The 18,909-nt window shown below is 32.9% G+C and overlaps 2 protein-coding genes across 2 annotated transcripts; one reads left to right on the plus strand and one right to left on the minus strand.

The window, feature by feature from the left end:
- The first annotated feature begins 878 nt into the window (after positions 1 to 878).
- On the plus strand, positions 879 to 3,688 carry LOC143542219 (omega-3 fatty acid desaturase, chloroplastic-like). The gene is made up of 8 exons (XM_077034854.1): positions 879 to 1,497; positions 2,090 to 2,179; positions 2,257 to 2,323; positions 2,427 to 2,519; positions 2,618 to 2,803; positions 2,914 to 2,994; positions 3,092 to 3,229; positions 3,320 to 3,688. Exons 1-8 carry the CDS (start codon positions 1,040 to 1,042, stop codon positions 3,497 to 3,499), a joined length of 1,293 nt encoding a protein of 430 aa, XP_076890969.1. The 5' UTR covers positions 879 to 1,039; the 3' UTR covers positions 3,500 to 3,688.
- On the minus strand, positions 3,676 to 6,316 carry LOC143542220 (N-(5'-phosphoribosyl)anthranilate isomerase 1, chloroplastic-like). Its single transcript, XM_077034856.1, has 5 exons — positions 6,250 to 6,316; positions 6,005 to 6,067; positions 5,542 to 5,906; positions 3,980 to 4,143; positions 3,676 to 3,901 (listed from the first exon to the last, which is right to left on the minus strand). Exons 1-5 carry the CDS (start codon positions 6,257 to 6,259, stop codon positions 3,676 to 3,678), a joined length of 828 nt encoding a protein of 275 aa, XP_076890971.1. The 5' UTR covers positions 6,260 to 6,316.
- Between the last annotated feature and the right edge of the window lie 12,593 nt (positions 6,317 to 18,909).

An 18,909-nucleotide genomic window follows, 5' to 3' on the forward strand; every position in this document is an offset into this window, starting at 1 on the left:
CGTTTTGTTTTAGTTTCGGTATCGTAACGAACGTGAAGGAGGCCGGCCAAATTTGAGTAGACTCATTGCCTCAACGCCCGGTCGGATCGAAAACACTCGAGTTCTACCAACACCCGTGTTTTAGTGACCGAGGCCACCCTATTGGTCCACCTTAATTTTTATATTGTTTTTGTCTTATTTTTTGTTTTAATTGATACCATAATGCACGTAACCAAAACTGACAAAGTTCGCGTCGACTTACCATCTCAAAACAGGGGCTGACAACGCTTGAGTTTACTACCACGCGAGTTTTACCGACCTAGTTTCCATTCAATTTTTTTTTTCTTTGCTTTAGTTCACAATTTTGAATTTTCTTTGTTGGCAGTTGGTTTTAGTACATAAAACTTTAATCAAGTACTTAGATTTTACTTTCTCTAATTGCTTAATTTTACTAGTTATTTGATAAAAGAAATTTTAAAGTATAATTGACTAACTACTTATTTGATTAAAATATTTATTGATTATTCTTCACTTAGAGCTACACGAACCTTTGAAAATGGTCAATCACACGGTAATGATCATTTTTTAAAGAGTTGTATAGTATATTGTTTAAATTATATTAAATCGATTCATGTTATTTTATCATCATCATTTTATATTTACTTGACCCAACACATATGTAATCCGTAAGACCCCTCACCCAAACAATGTAGCTAAACTTTCTTTCGATACATTTCATGGCTTGTGCTAAACAACATGGAATATAAGATAATAAAGTTGAGATTAAACAACTCAATAATAATAAAATGCTATAACTAAAAACTTAATTAACACAAGTTGAAGAATAACGTACTTTATTCCATTTATATTAAACTATGGATACATAAAAGTCACGTTTCTCTTTTTCACACCAACAACCAAAACGGAACCATCAAAAGCAAGTCAAAAGATTAAGGAAAGTGGGAAGAAACACTTAATTACACACACGCTCATCTACATAGACATATACATCCGTGTCTATATATATGCATCATAACACCTTAACTACATCATATCTCCAATGGCCACCAGATTATTATTATCATCACAATGCGGTTTCAAACCACTCCCTAAACTATATTCTAACCCAATAACAAGAACCTCTATTTCCGGTTACCCGAATTCGATCACATCATCACGGTCAGAGTTCCGGCCGATCAAAGTGAGTGCACCGGTGGGTGTTCATCATATTGTTGAGAAAGATGAAAAGGTGGTCAATGGGTTTGAGTCTATTAATGACAGTGGGTTCAACCCGGGTGCACCACCACCTTTCACATTGGCTGATATTCAAGCTGCCATCCCAAAACATTGCTGGGTTAAGGACCCGTGGCGGTCCTTGAGTTATGTGGTTAGAGATGTTGCGGTGGTTCTTGGGTTGGCCGTGGCGGCGGCTTATGCTAATAATATGGTGGTTTGGCCTTTGTATTGGTTTGCTCAAGGAACAATGTTTTGGGCTTTGTTTGTTCTTGGTCATGATTGGTAATTGACTTAACCTTAAAAAAAACACTTTGATTCTGTCTATAAAGATCTCATCATTTTGTTCAAACCATACCAAAACCGAACTTTTGGTTTTTCAGTTTTAGAAAAGCATTTGGTTTCAGGTTTCGATTTTCGGTTTTATAGAGAATCGGTTTGGTTATCGGTTGTTTTTCAGTTCTACATTTAGGCTTTAAATGTTACTGCCTAAAGAAAACTGACAAAAAAAATAGTGAATTTGCGCCTAAAACTTTTGGCCCAAATTTATTTATTTTTTTAAACCTTTATTAATGAAATTGCCTATGAAACTTTTGGCCCCAAAAAAATGAATTTAAATCACAAATTCATTAGCAAACACTCAAAAAGCTTCGGTGGTGTTTGGTTCGGTTTTGGAGGTTGGTTCAATGCAATCCGGTTTTGGAGCGAGACATAACCGAACCGTAACTTTTGGTTTTTGAAGAATACAAAACCGAACTGTCAGTTATTAGTTTCGATAAGTTATTTCGGTTTGGTTTTTTCGGGATTTTTTTTTCTTGTTCGGTTAATTGGTCTTTTCTCACCCCTAATTCATTTAATGGTTGCTTTGATTGTACAGTGGCCATGGAAGCTTTTCTAACAATGCAAAACTCAATAGTGTGGTTGGTCATCTTCTTCATTCTTCCATACTTGTACCTTACCATGGATGGTATGTAACATATTCTTCCATTTTTCTTTACAAAACTTCATAACTAAACAGTTTAATAACCATGATTGTGATTACAGGAGAATTAGCCATAGAACTCATCATCAGAACCACGGGCACGTTGAGAACGATGAATCTTGGCATCCGGTGAGTCTATACGCGCTAGTTTTACCACGACAAATCTGGACCATAATATCAGATTTAGCTTAATGTAACAAGATTCTAATTTATATAAATTTGATCATTTTAGTTATCTGAGAAGATTTATAGAAGTTTAGACACGGCTACTCGGTTGTTGAGGTTCACTCTGCCTTTCCCTATGCTTGCATTCCCTTTCTATCTGGTAAGTCATTGGGCTCTTTTTGAGTGATTCGCTATTCAAATCGATCTTATTTTGTTTGTTCCGTTTTACTAATTACTGCTTCGGGTTACAAATGACAGTGGGGCCGAAGCCCAGGAAAAAAGGGGTCTCATTTTCACCCGGGCAGTGATTTGTTTCGGGCTAATGAAAAAACCGATGTGATCACATCAACTGTTTGTTGGTCAGCCATGGCTGCCTTGCTTGTGGGTTTGTCATTTGTCTTAGGCCCTCTTCGAGTACTTAAACTCTATGGCATCCCCTATTTGGTTAGTTATTTTCATAGTACAACTTTTGATTATTACAACATTTACACGCAGTTCTCTGTTTAAAATTGATTATCGTTAAACGTTTTCTGTAAATCTACAATTGAATATAGGGTTTTGTCATGTGGCTGGATTTAGTAACTTACTTGCATCATCATGGTCATGAAGACAAACTCCCATGGTACCGTGGCAAGGTTTGAAACTGACCCGTTTAATGCTGTGAAAAGAACACTTGATTTTTGTATCATTTGTTTCAGTCTTACAAAACTGATTATTTGATTCGTCGTACAGGAATGGAGTTACCTAAGAGGCGGGCTAACGACACTTGATCGCGACTACGGATGGATTAACAACATCCATCATGACATAGGAACACATGTTACACATCATCTTTTCCCTCAAATCCCACACTATCACCTAGTAGAGGCAGTAAGTATTCTTCTATCTAAATTCTAAACATAATTTCTTTAAATTTTATCATTTTTAACCAAGTAATGATTCTAAATTCTTAACATGTAGACTAAAGCCTCTAAGCCCGTGTTTGGGAAATACTACCGGGAACCAAAGATATCAAAACCGCTTCCATTCCACTTACTCAGGCTTCTTGCAAGTAGCATGAAGAAAGATCATTATGTTAGTGATCAAGGGGACGTTGTATATTATCAAACCGACCCAAAGCTCAAGGGTGACTCGAGATAGTGAATCAAACAAGAGTTTGTACAATACATGTGTGTATGCATCATATTAAAGGGACACATTAGAACCATATTTTTTTTGTAACATTTATGAGTAAAAACATATGACATTAAAAATGTGTCATGTCATATGTAGTATAAATCTAACATCAATTATTCATGTTATTTGATGGATTATGATCAATATTGAGCAGATTTTACCGCGTTCATGAAAGAGGATATACGTGATGTATCCTTTTGAATTCCATCTGAACCACATATACCACTGCTGACATCAACTCCATCTGGTTTTAGTATAGAAATGGCTTCGGTTACATTCTCAGGTTTCATCCCTCCGGCTAAGAGCCATCCGTGTTTGCTCTTGATTGGTGGTAGCTTGAACCGAGACCAATTAAACCCTTTACCACTGAGACAATAAAATCAAAATCAGTTATTTGTTGAATATATGTAAAAATGGAAATCAAAATCAGTAATGCTTCATTACCTGCCCCCTTTTGCACTGTCCACGAGAATCCAATCAACTAACGAACAATCTTCATCGGATATGTGGTTCATAAGGTCACCATCCTCATTTGCATGAAGAACATAAATTAATCGTCTTTCTTTTGCTAAAACAGAAAATCCAGACCGTGATCCATCTCCATGAAGCTGTAAAAATTTATGTTATCAGTTGAAATTTTGAATAGAAGTAATTGATCAGAGGTGACAAAATAGGTAGGTTGAGTAGCATGTCAAAACGGGCTGGGCCAGGCCTGGTCGGGTTTACGGGTCAACAGTTTTTGGTCTTTTTAATTTCTTATATAACTAATTAGTAAATTTAGTATTGTTAAAATAATTTTCCAGATCTCTGAATTAAATCTATTTAGAAGGTTGATACATTAGAAATAGACTTTGAACGACATTCAGCTCGCTTGACTCGTTCCACTTTCAGCTAGGGGTGCGCATGAGACCGAAATAACCAAACTGTAACCGGAATAACTGACGTAACCAAACAGAAATAACCGGACCCAATAAAAAAAACTAAAAGTTTGGTTTTATGTTTTGTAAAGAGCCAATTTTTTTGTTTGGTTACGGTTTTGGTATCAACCAAAGACGAAAAAAACAAAAACTAACACATTGGAATTTGGAACAGAACCGAAGAAAAAACTGACTATAAAAAATTTATAAAAATATTAATTAACAAAAACATATGGGCCCAAATTTTCAGACCCCAAATTCATTATTTGGGTCATTTTTGTAATTTTGTTGACCAAAAATATTCAAGCTCAAACGATAAACTAAAAAAAACAAAAGTTAAACTGAACCCATTTTGTAAACCAAAAACCAAAACTGAACACTTGAAAAACCAAATAACCGAATTTTTGGTTCAATTTGACCCTGCAACTGACCCAACCCGACGCAAGCACACCCCTACTTTCAGCTAAATATCCTGATTAACCAAAACTCAGATCAAACACAACCAAAATTAAGTAACCACTTAATAAATGAATGTGTAGAAACTAGATACTGTTGGAATTTGGATCAGATCAATAAGTATAAACACAAGAAAACAACTGATTTTGTGGTTAAGCATTCCCATGTCGCTTTTCTTATTAATAATTAAAAACCACACAATAAACTCAATACATTAAGAGGCTGTTTGGGGCATTCAGATCTGAACGAGCCTGTTTCCCTTTCAGCAACAAAAGCCCACTTACCAAATCAGAGGTACAAGCATCCATTCAGAGGCATTTTTTAAACGAGCCAAACGCTCTTATATCTGCCCGAATCAAATGTGCACACCTGAATGATCTCATTAAGTGCCAAACAAACAGCCCAAACTAAGACTAACTTGAATCCCACATTAAACCTAATTTCTAATAACTAGGAAGATTAAAATTACTAGACAAACGTCACATTAAACACTTGTTAAAAGTCGGTCCTAATTCTGGTTTACATGTGAAGCAGGCTAGATGAGAAACACTTGGGGTGCAAGTTCTAACAGAAACTGTAACCTCTAATAAATGTTCATCTACATAATTATCTACTTAATACTCAGAAACTTACCTGCACAAATTCAAGATCTGCTTCATCAGAAGCTCTCAGAATTGTATCAGGGTCATCATCAACAAACACCCCAACAGGCATTGCACCATAATCACGTGCGGCTTTTGAAATCTCTTTAGCGGTAGAAATTGAAACCGAGCGTTTAGAATTAGGCCAAACTATCATCCCAATAAAGTCAGCACCAGCTTCTGCTGCCAGAGCAGCATCTTTAGCTGAAGTCATTCCACACATCTTAACTAACGGTTTGTCATCTACATTCCTCTTATTAACGGATGAAATTTCAGTCGGTTGGTTTATTGCACAAAATATCAAATTCTGTTTCAGAAACCTTGGCTGTGATGTATGTAACATCATGTTCTTTGAACCTATTCATATTCAAAACAACTGAATCAGTAATGAGTTGGTGGATTAAAATTATTTGTATATATAAAGTATGAAAATTTTAGGATGAGATTGAACGTGCCAGGGTATTGCCACTTGTGCATTAGAAGTCCCCTCGTTTGATATTGACATCCCACGTTTGACCCTGAAATTGGGGATGTTAAATACAACAATCAAAGATAATCACATTACTGATTGCACGTTACTAATAGAAGTTGAAAAACTGAAATACAATAAGGAAGAGAAAAACAATGTTCTTTGGGGAATTTGATCGAGCAGTTAAGCTGCAACAAAAGTAGCACCGGCATTAATCAAACACACACGCACCTGTAATCATCTTTACTGTCTGAATCCCAGATGCAGATTAAAGAGCTGAAGAAGTATGCACATTTCAAACAATAGACTAAATTAGCAAATTGCATATTTTAAACCAAATCAGCATAATAATGTATAAACGTGTGTGTCGCGTGTTCAATGCCATCAAATGATTCAAAATGTAACCTAATTGACGCTAAATTTCTGATATGTACTCTGCAGTGACAGGTTCAACCAAATTATATCTACAGGTAGGACCTGTCATCCATCCAGTTTGACCTTACAACGACACCTTGATTATAAAAATATTTGCATTTTTTTCTGATCAAATAATAATAGAACAATTACCTAATTCTAAATTTTTCTCACCCAATTTAGAAAGATAAGTAATTTAACAACAATTAGCTAGTAACCTAAAAACAAACTCATAAACCCTAAACCCATAAAAATGATTAAGACTAAATAAAATGCATCAAGTTATTGATTAAATAACAGGTTAAAAATGATGAAACAAACGCATGATATGATAAAATGCAGGAATTATTGAATTGAAGATAAAGGTAGAAGTTGGATTGTACCTGTTAAACCTAGAGCTGGAAAATGGAAGCGATGTCGAGAGGTGGTAATAAGTGGAGGCGGCCTCAGTTTTTATTTTTATATATTTGTAACTTTCATTATTTACTGTTAATTTTTTTCCTTACGACAACCGTCGAAAAATGTGACATTTTAGTTTGTTTGGGGACGTGATGGGAATGAGCTACGGGGAAAGCGATATTTAGGTATTCTAAAGGGGGTTAACGGGAAATTTAATACAAGTGACTAAAGTGTAATATAGAGGTAGTGTAAGTAATACAAGTGATTAATGGGAAATTTAGTTTGTTTGTTGTTAGGGTTCTTATGTATGGAGAGAGGGCATAGCCCTGGGTTATCGTTGTAACCTTTCCTTTACGTTTTCGTAATACAATCGTTCGGTCTATTTTGTTCATATTTTATTCCCTAAATCCAATCTATTACAATTAACACATATCAATTCTTTTCATTGGTCTGACCTGCCAAGACCATGAGAAATCAGACTTCTCGGAAGACTTTTGATCAAACTTTACAGCAACTGGAACTCTAATATTTAATATAATTATATATTATCTTTATTTATTAATTAATTTATTTAATAAACAATAGTTGACGAAAAACCGAACTATACGTGTGTCAGACTGTTAGGACTCTATTTGATTGCATGCTTGTGTAGACATTAAAGTAGGGATAATAAGTAAAAGAATTTTATAAACTAAGACTTAAACAAGGTTTTTATTAACAAAACTGTAAGGCCCCATTACCGGTAGCCCTACTTTGGTGTTGGATTTACTCATAACACAGTTCTTTAAATCAGAGTTAATTAAAACTTTCGCGGAAAATCATAAACATCAACAGTCATTACAAACATTCATAACTTGTCTTTAAAACATAACTTAAACATGTCTTTTAGTTCAAAACTTTAACAAATAGATCTTCAGATGCCAGCTTCTTTATTCTATTGCCATGTGTCCTCGCTCAAACCAGCTGTCTCATCCTACTCACCTGCATGCATACTAAAAGTCAGCTACGCTGAGTGAGTTCTAGTTAATCATACAACATACAATCAGTTCACATACTTGCACACATGCCCGAAGGGGTGTACATTACTCATACTTACTTTCCGTACATAACTATCTGTCCTATTTAAAGAGCCTTCCGCCCTATAACCTCACAGATATTATAAGGGTCTGGTCCCTAACATCACAGATATTATTAAGGGTCCGGTCCCCAACATCACAGATATTCTTAGGGTCTGGTCCCTATCATCACAGATATTATTAGGGTCTGGTCCCTATCATCACAGATATTATTAGGGTCTGGTCCCTATGTTTCCTGCAACTGTACCATACCTGTCTCTACATACCTTCCATGACAACACGTGCAATATCCGAAGATCGTTCACGTGCCATCAACATATCATACATACATCATATACTCTCATACATTTATCATTCACACATCGTATATGTTCATAAATACGTCATACGTAAATCATGCAAGGCATACATTTACCACTTAAGGTAAGTGTATTAACTATCACATCGAGTATGCAGATAGCCCCGAAAACATGACAAGGAAGTGGGGCTAGAACTCACCTGAATCCTGTTACGCTCTCCGCTAATCGTTATTCCCTTCTTGAGCTGTGCATGGCTAACTGTATGATATTTACATGTATCAATTAACTACTACTACTACTACTCATATCGTATTTCTATCTTTATATAACCCACCACGAACGGGGGTCCAGGGGCAGCGCCCCTGGCAGCGGGGTTCTAGGGGCGGCAGCCCCTAGCGGGGTCTAAGGGGCAGAGCCCCTGGCTGGGGTTAAGCTGCCAGGTCAGCTTGAAAAAATTTTATTTTCATTAACTGACTTAACACATTTTCCATTAACATTTTAAGTTATTTTCTAAGCTGGGCTTATTTGCTAAGCCTAAGTTAATGGGCTGGTTTGCTTTATTTTAGATATGGGCTTAACCCACTGTCCATTATGGTACTTGGGCCCAACTGGACTCCAGCTCAAAACCCAACAGAGGTCTGATCAGCCGAGAACCCTTTTGGCAGGGAACTCGTGACCGAGAACACTTTGGTTGACTGAAAACATTGACCGAAATCAGCTTTGACCGAGAACTCGTATCCGACCGAGAACTCTGTGGCCGAGAACTCATTGGCCGAGAACCTGTTTTGGCCGAAATCTCAGGTTGACCGAGAACCACATGGTTGACCACAGATTCTTAAATTTTTCCGAGAACCCTCAGGTCCAATGTTTTCAGTTCAATTCTCCATCATAATCATTTTTTCCTCATCACTGCTAACTGTTTAATGGTTTAGAACCAAAATTTCAACTACCCTTTAACTGTTTTACACCATCCACTAAGCCAATATCTAGATCTAATCCGTTTTAGGCATAAAGTTTGGACCTTTATAAGTTTAAAACATTCTAGGCTAGATTTAGGGTTTCCTTTATGAACCGTATATATCCATGAGTCCATTTCATCAATTTTAATCATCAAGTTTGTGTTTTTATGAAACATCTAGACCCGATCTACTATAGGGTCAAGTTTCATGGCAAAACGTTCATAAAAATGTAATCTTTAATTGTAAAGAACATACCTTTAGGAGTTAGTAGGGTCACGGCTAGCTTGATACACGACCTTGGACTTGTTAGCTCACTTGTATGATCGAAGATCTATGATTACTATGATCGGTTTATGGTTTGGATAATAGGTGACGGCTAAGGAAGGTATATATGGCTTAAGTGTGTGTGTTTTAGGTGTAGGGAGAATAAGATGGATAATATGGATGGAAATGGAAAGATTTAGGGTTTAAGGGGTATTTATACTCTCTTAAGCCCATGGACCTAAGACCCATCTTTCCTTTTTGGTTCATGATTACTTCCTTTTAATTAGCCTACTTATCTTTTCCCTTTTACCATTTACTATTTACTTATTAACTCAAGTAACTTTTCCGTCATAACGAGTCAATATTCATTAGTATTATTATTCGAAATTTGGGATGTTACAAAAACGTGTACTAATATAAGACACGAATATTTTGGAGAAAATGGCTTCAAACCGCGAGTTTCTCTATCGGACCCCTCGTTTTTAAAAATGGAATCGTTTTTAAATGTTTTTATAATTGTTTTGGGGGAAAAGCATATCTTTATTACATATTGATTTCATTGATAATTTTAAAGGCATTTTATTTTAAAAACTGTGTCAAATACGGGATGAGTCTAGTTGGCTGAATAACGGTTAACCCTAGAGAGGGGCACAGAAATATAGGTAGATCTATCGGGGTGACGCCCCCTACTTCCATCACGTTGGGTTAAAAGTGGGCTTATTTTGAGTCTGGTATGTATCAGGTTATCAACTATGATAGTCATACGTAATGTTGTATTCTTTACTCGTCTACAACAGCACAATTTGTTTAAGAAGTAAAATGCCTATTATTTTTGTGATGTAATAACGGTAAATCATTACACACGGATTTGTGTTATAATGGCGGTAGACCATTATACGCGGGTTGTTTTTAATATAATTCGGGATGTAGTGACGATTACACATGAATTGATATTGGTATATAATGACACAAGATCACATATGGTTGTTGTTTTCGTTATATATATATATATATATATATATATATATATATATATATATATATATATATATATATATATATATATATATATATATATGGACTATTTTTATTATAAAGGGAAACTCACCAACACATTGTGTTGACATACGATTTTAATATGCTTTTAAGGTAAGTGATGGCTTCGTGACAATGGAGGAAAAGAGGCGGTCGATGTTTGAATATGGGAATAAACTGGGATGTGAAATAACCGTTTTTATACACGTGTAAGCTTATGTTTTTAATAAAAATAAAGTTTCTTTGAAAAGTCAAACTTTGATTATTATTTTACTATATTTATTATGATTGGCTATCAGTGACTGTTACAACCTGAACGACTTGGTCAAAAGTCTCCCGCTGCTTAAATTAAGTACAAGCAATTCTTGTACTTAAGTTTTTTTATTATAACTCAAGTTTGTATGAATTTCTAACATATAACCTATTCATTTTTCATCCAAATCAAGTCAAATATTCAAAAACAAGGGTATATGCCCGCATGACACGCGAGTGGAATAACTTGTCACTAAATATAATCAACTAAACATCAATTTAAACAAACATAATATTTCTTTAACTATTAAAACTTGATAGATTTATATTGTCACTTAACACATCACCATACCAACCAAAAAGTAATAGATTTACGTTGTCTTAATATTAAAACTTCCAAATTACAGGAAGTTAATTTGAACATAACAAACATAATAAATTAAAACAACAAATTCAAACAACACAATACTTCTTCAAACTTTCGTACCAAAACGTTAACCATTTACATTGTCTATATCTTAAAAGTTAAAAGTTACAATAAGTTAATGTATATCGAACAACCAAAAAAACATCAACAAAACACATAAACATGTACTTTCATATTAAACCACCATCAACTTCTTCAAACATTCTATCAAAAGAAACTCATTTTGTTTCACCACTTGGAAAATATAATAAAACAGTAGCATCCAAATTAAATAAACCATAATAACATATTTAATAATGAGTAACATTTGAACATTAATAAAGTTGTTTTTATTAAATTTTTATTTTTATTTAAACAAAATAACATACAACAACAAACAAAGTAAAATGACAACATAAAATATCTTTAACTTAAACCATTAAACCAAAAAGATATATCAATAAAAACCTTTTTTGGCCGTCATTTTATACCTAACAAATTTTATATTCTTTTAAAACAACCTGTTTTGAAATATTTTTAAAATAGTTACAAAATATAAAAAAATTGGAATTAGTCAACTTTAAAAAATTATGAAAATTTTTTTGATTTTTTACCAATCTTGCAACAAACTTTTTAATCACTGACATTAATATTTTGTTAAAATTGGAAAACTTGAAAACATTTTACAATAAATGAATTTTCAAATAACTTTGAAAAGATTAAAAAATTTTATGTTGACTTTGAAAATAATTAAAGGTGAAAAATTATGATGCAAAATCAATGAAAACAAAATATAAACGTATAGGAAATAAATTATCAAATATTTTTAATATTCTTTGAAAACATTATGAAGACTTAGACTATCAAATTGTTTGGGTGTTATAATTAGAAGATTTATATTATGTTTTAAAAAAAAATAGTTAAAATGGATAAAAATATAATACGTGTTTATTATATATTATTGAGAAATTTAGTGACATTAATATTTTGTGAACACAAATTCAAAATAAAAAATAATGAACATATATAACCAAATTTAAAACGGTGAATATAAAAAAGAAACTTATGTTTCGGGTGTGGAATCTCATAATCAATTGAATCTACTATAAATAATAACAATAAGAAATTAATATGTGATTAATTTCATTTTTGAAATAGAAAGTGACATTAATATTTTATGAAAAGTTGTCATTTTTAATAATATTCACTAAATCATATGTGCCGAATAATATTTATAAATGATGATAAAACGGTTATTTAATTTATGATACATTTAGTATTGATTATTAGAAATTATGTCAATTTAAATATTGTGTTCTAAAATAACACGGTTATTATTTTAGTATTAGTTAATAATTAATATTCACATAAATTAAAGTAAGATTACATTACAATTATGGTAAGTATTTTTAGTTTGACAATCAGTTTTTTGAATATTAAAATGATAACTTATTCTAGTTAATGCCAAATCACAAAAATAAAAATCAAATCGGTTTTAATTTTACTAATATGACTAATTAATTTAGAAATAATTACAAAAGTGAAAATTAAATCGGTTAATTTAAAAACTTCAAAAAGTTATGGAAAGATTTTGAAATGAGTTTAAAATTATGGAGAGTATTAAAACCTTTAAAAATTTGTTGAAAAATTGGTCAATTTTCGAATTTAAAAAGAGTTTAAATATGTTAATTAAAAAGGAGTTTAAATTTTGTAGTTTTAAGTTTAAATTTGGTCTTCTATGTAAATATAGAAATAATTTGAAATATCTTGATTCATGGGAATAATAATATTAATAAATTATGAATAATTGTCATGTTTAATAATATTCACTAAATCATATGTGACGAATAATATTTATAAATGATGATAAAACGGTTATTTAATTTATGATATATTAAGTATTGATTATTAGAAATTATGTCAATTTAAATATTGTGTTCTAAAATAACACGGTTATTATTTTAGTATTAATTAATAATTAATATTCACGTAAATTAAAGTAAGATTACATTCAATTATGGCAAGTATTTTTAGTTTGACAATCAGTTTTTTGAATATTAAAATAATAACTTATTCTAGTTAATGCCAAATCACAAATATTAAAATCAAATATGTTCTAATTTTACTAATATGACTAATTAATTTAGAAATAACTACAAATATGAAAATCAAATCGGTCAATTTGAAAACCTAAAAAAATTATGGAAAGATTTTGAAATGAGTTTAAAATTATGGAGAGTATTAAAACCTTTAAAAAATTTGTTGAAAGATTGGTCAATTTCCGAATTTAAAAGAAGTTTAAATATCTTGTAATTAAAGTCATGAAAACTTTATAATTTATTTATTAGGTTTTCCATATATAACGTAATTGGTTATATATAGAAAATATAATGTATCTTACAATATAATAACATAATAATGTTTTAAGTCAAATATATTGAAATATAAAAATGGTAAGGTGTAAATGTTATTATTTCTGTCAAAATAAGATATAACAACTAATTAGAAAAGGTAATGAATTAATAATAACAAAATTACTAAAATTATAATAATTATTATAAATTATAGAGAATATCATCAATAAATAGATAAATATAAGATACAAAAATAAAATTTTTCTTTAATACATCGTTCTGATTAAAATATATTAAATGAACAAAACCAACAACTATATATGATTGATTATATATAAATCAAATAAATTACATGAATTGTGAAAAATACATAAATGCATGAATAATAACAAAAATATACATCAATATTAAACAAAAAATAAGATATCTTATCAACAAATCTTCAACCCATGAAATTAGCTATATCAACTTGGGAACATAACCTGAAATGAGAAAATTAAATATTAATATTCGTTTTACAAATAAAAATTTTAATCGTGGTAATGTTACATGTTATGAAAAATTTACCCAGTAATTCATAAAATTCAACTTTAATTTAAATTTGGAAATTTATAAATTTTAAATTGCATCATTTTAGAAATAATAAATTTTAGTGATGGTAATTTTAGAAATTATGAATATTTGTTTAATCACCCATTTAAAATGTTCAACTTAACTTTAATGTTTAACCAAGCAATTTAAAAATGTTTGACCAACTTAAACGTTTGACCAGCAATTAAATAAAAAAATCAACTTTAATTTAAATTTGGAAATTTAAACTTTTTTAATCAAATAGTTTTAGAAAATAATAAATTGTAATGATGGTAAGTTTAGAAGTTATGGAATATTGACCGACCATTTACAAATTTCAACTTTAACTTGAATTTGGAATTTAAAATTCGAAATTGTAATCGTTTTAGAAATAAAAAAAAATTAGTTGCGGTAATGCTACATGTATTGAATGTTAAACCACTGATTTACAATTTATTATTGATCTTACCGGAAAAAGAATAATGATAATGTCCATGGACGAAACTTTTTATTTAGAACCTAGAAGAACAACATGTGAAAGAAAAAAAACAGGAAAAATATAAAACTTCAAATAAATATAAAACAACCATTGTTATAGGTATAACACATGAACGGAAAAACTTACCGAAAAACGTAAAAACGTAGAAATATTAGCTTCATCGCCGTTTTTGATTTAGAACCTAAACTGATTTTAAAAAAATCAATTAACAATGAAAACAAAGATAAAAAGGTTAGATCTGCAATAACCAGAAGAAAATATGATGTTGCCAGAAAAAAAATATAATATTGCCGGAAAATCATATAACATTGTTGGCCATTATATTATAATATATAACCTTACCAGAAAACGATTAATCTCAATCTACATTATCGGAATATAGAAGATGGTGGATGGTGGAGTTAGTAAGCCGAGAGAGATAGGGAGAGAGAGATAGAGATTAAATACAAACAAAAACATAAAACAAAAATCTTACCGGAAAACCGTAATAACTTCAAAATATCAATTCAATTTTGGATTTATGATATACAACCTAAAGAGATTATTACAAAATCATATAACAATTAAATTAAATATAAAACCATATCGGAAAACCTTACCGGAAAAAGATATTACCTTGCCGGAAAATCAAATAACATTGTTGGCCATTAGAATATAATATATAACCTTACCAGAAAATGATTAATCCCGATCTACATTACAGGAATATAGAAGATGGTGGATGGTGGAGTTAGTAAGCCGAGAGAGAAAGAGATTAAAATGATTTTGGTGGAAAATATTAAGGTTTAAATAAGTTTTTTGGTGTTTGGTCAACATGACACATGCACAATATTAGAGCTTCTGAAAATGGTAATTTGATGACTGGATTGCACATGTGGACAACCTAGTTAAAGGCCATGTGTCCACGTTGTATTGCTTTAATAGTATTTAAAGATATCATCAAATTCCCAATTTTCATATTGAATAAATGTTAAAGTTTCCAAAATTAGATTTGACCACAAGACTAGTTAGTTTGATTATTCTCCTAACATATTATTCTATGAATCTCTAACATGCATCCTATCAATTAATCATCCATTTCAAAAATTCAAATCCAAGTTTCATATCTCAAAGAATCATTTATCAAAATTCTTACAAATTAACAATTAAAGTTTCCTTAATTAGTAACTTTAACAATTTCTAAGTTTTTATCTTTCAATTCCATAATTTTGATGATTTAATCTAGCATGCATCCTATTCCATTTTATCCTAATCTCACTAATTTCATTAATTCATCCTTTATATTCAAATAGAAATCAAAAATCCCAATTTATCAATATGAACAAGTTCTTGAAACCTTCAAATTAATTATTATCCATTCTATGATTTAACTCTTCCAAGTAATTAAAATTTCATCCTAACATTTGACAATCATTCATACAAATCATCAACCTCACATTAATCTTAATTCCAAACATCTTTTACCCATGATTTTATCTAAGTATTAAAATTATTTCTAATAAATCTTGGAAATCAAAAATCAACTTTTAAGGTGAATGTATGTATGCATAAGTGGGTTTAATACTTCCACTCATACACACACACATTCCCACGGCACACACATGCCCACTCATACATATACATGGTTCACACACACACATATCCAAACCTATTATTATCAATCCTTCAATCCCAATTCCAACCCAAGATCACCTATCACATGTCACACCCCAACCTACGGCGGAAATGTCGGGGCGTGAACTGATTGTCACAGCTCTCAAGGTTACTATCACGCTGTAAGGCCCCGAACCCGGTGGCCCTAATTTAGCGTCGGATTTACTCATAAACACAGTTCTTCAAATCAGAGTTTATTAAAACTTTTCGCGGAATATAAAACATAAATAATTTGTTACAAAACATTAAATCTTTTCTTTGATACCATAACGCAAAACTTTATATTTAAAACATCTTTACTTCTTTCTTCAGATGCCAGCCGTTCAATCCATGCCGTGTGTCATCCTCATGCTAACTCTATAATAAGCTCACACGTGTGCATACTAAAAGTCAGTTACGCTGAGTGAGTTCTAGTTAATCGAACGCCATACAATACATACACATACATACATATCTGTAGATACATATCCATACTTCACTAGTTACCCTTCTGTTCTACATACATACTTGCTACCATACATACATATCTACAATCACTAACCTCAGTTTACCGAGAGTACGTTCATAGTTCACCGTCTATACCTGTACTCAAGGTCGTGAACACGTACAAGGTTCGCAGTCCTTACCTATGTTCACCATTTATGGTACGTACAAGGATCGCGGTCATTCCCTATACCATAGTACATCCACAACACGTACAAGGTTCGCAGTCCTTCCCTATGTTGCAACCTAATTCATAGCACGTACGAGGTTCGCAGTCCTCCCCTATGCTACAAAATCAGCACGTATAAGGTTCACAGTCCTTTCCTATGCTGAAATACATCCACAACACGTACAAGGTTCGCGGTCCTTCCCTATGTTGCAACCTAATTCATAGCACGTATGAGGTTCACAGTCCTCCCCTATGCTACAAATACAGCACGTATAAGGTTCACAGTCCTTTCCTATGCTGACGCCTATCTACATTACGTATAAGGTTCGCAGTCCTTATCTACGTTTACATATATCATCTACTTCACGTATAAGGCTCGCAGTCCTTAACTACGCCATTACCAGCCGAGTCTATGTCCGACAGAAGCTAGAGGGATTTGCCATCCTAACTTACTATGTCGAACGTAGAACTCACATGCCATTCGTGTACCTATATACACATACTTACATTATAACATAAGAACACTCTAGGCATTCTTTACCTCATTCATTTAACAACAATACCCCTTGTCGTTACGTGCAATATCCGAAGATCGTTCACGCCCCGACAAGTATTCATTTGAAATATTCATACATCTTCGATATATAATATTCGTACCTTTATTTTTAACCTGACAGTACGCGCAATATCCGAAGATCGTTCGCGTACCGACAAACAATCATTCATATCTATCACACATATCACATATGACATACACTTATCACTTAGGATAAATGTATTAACACCCACATCGAGTATGCACACAGCCCCGAAAACATAACAAGGAATGGGGCTAGAAACTCACCTGAACACGGTTACGTTCACCGTTAATCGTAATCCCTTTCTTCAGCTGTGCACGGCTGACTGTATAACAAGTACACGTATCAAACAACTATCACTACTCATATCATCTTTCTAGTCTTAACTACTACCCACAACGAACGGGGGTCCAAGGGCAGCGCCCCTGGCAGCGGGGTCTAGGGGCGGCAGCCCCTAGCAGGGTCCAAGGGGCAGAGCCCCTGGCTGGGGTCGAGCTGCCAGGTCAGCTTGGAAAAATTTTATTTCCATTAACTGTCTTAACACATTTTTCATTAGATTTTTAATTTATTTTCTAAACGAACTTGACTTTAGGCGAAGTTAACCCTCGGGCGAACTTACCTCTAGGCGAAGTTAACCTTAGGCGAACTTAGCTTTAGGTGAAGTTACCAGCTAGGCGAACTTAGCTTTACAGCGAAGTTGCCATCAGGCGAACTTGGCTTCAGGCGAAATTGTCATCAGGCGAACTTGGCCTCAGGCAAAGTTACCAGTTAGGCGAACTTAACTTTACAGCGAAGTTGCCATCAGGCGAACTTAGCTTGCAGGCGAAGTTCATCAGGCGAACTTAGCTTGCAGGCGAAGTTCATCGCTTTGAAGGCGAAGTTGCCCAGTTGCAGGCGAAGTTGTCCAGATCAGCCGCTGTTCGGTTTCTGTCCAGCATTTTGAGCGATTTTAACACCCTTGCTATGGTTCAATATCACCCACTACGCTTCCCGACCATTTTCGGTCGCTTATACACTAAAAAGCTTGGATCTTTAAACTTCAAAGATCAAGAATCATACCTTTTTGAGCTTGTTTGGATCTCGTTTAACTTGTTAACACACTAATCGCTCTCTCTCTCTCTCTCTCTCTCTCTCTCTCTCTCGAATCTGCCCGTTCCTCTCCTCGGCCCGGCGGCGGTGTAGATGGTGTGTGTGTTTTTGGAGTGTGTGTGTAGAAAGTAAGGAAATGAAGATATTTTTGGGTTTAGGGGATATTTATATCCCTGAAATCCCATGGACCTAAGGCCCATTCTCATTTAACCCGTCTCCATTAATCCAACACTAGCCCGACTCATACCAACTCCTACTCTATTATTTGTTTCCTGACAACCCGAGTAAACTTTCCCTCTATTAGTAAGTAATATAATTAATATCACTTTGAAATTTCGGGATGTTACACACGCACAATATAAGTCTCAATATCTATTTAATAATTTAAAATA

Source organism: Bidens hawaiensis, unplaced genomic scaffold (assembly GCF_021521415.1).
Source record: "Bidens hawaiensis isolate Kalapana, Puna unplaced genomic scaffold, B.hawaiensis_p1.1 tig00012795_1, whole genome shotgun sequence".
Taxonomy (NCBI): Eukaryota; Viridiplantae; Streptophyta; class Magnoliopsida; order Asterales; family Asteraceae; genus Bidens; species Bidens hawaiensis.

Excerpts from the sequence above, each read along its gene's own strand:
- LOC143542219 (XM_077034854.1), top strand. The coding sequence starts at position 1,040 with ATGGCCACCAGATTATTATTATCATCACAATGCGGTTTCAAACCACTC. Across the intron at positions 2,804-2,913 it reads TCTATGGCATCCCCTATTTG|GGTTTTGTCATGTGGCTGGA; the intron begins GTTAGTTATTTT and ends AATTGAATATAG. Across the intron at positions 2,995-3,091 it reads TCCCATGGTACCGTGGCAAG|GAATGGAGTTACCTAAGAGG; the intron begins GTTTGAAACTGA and ends TTCGTCGTACAG.
- LOC143542220 (XM_077034856.1), bottom strand. Across the intron at positions 5,907-6,004 it reads GCACAAGTGGCAATACCCTG|GTTCAAAGAACATGATGTTA; the intron begins GCACGTTCAATC and ends GAATATGAATAG. Across the intron at positions 3,902-3,979 it reads GACAGTGCAAAAGGGGGCAG|TGGTAAAGGGTTTAATTGGT; the intron begins GTAATGAAGCAT and ends TTATTGTCTCAG.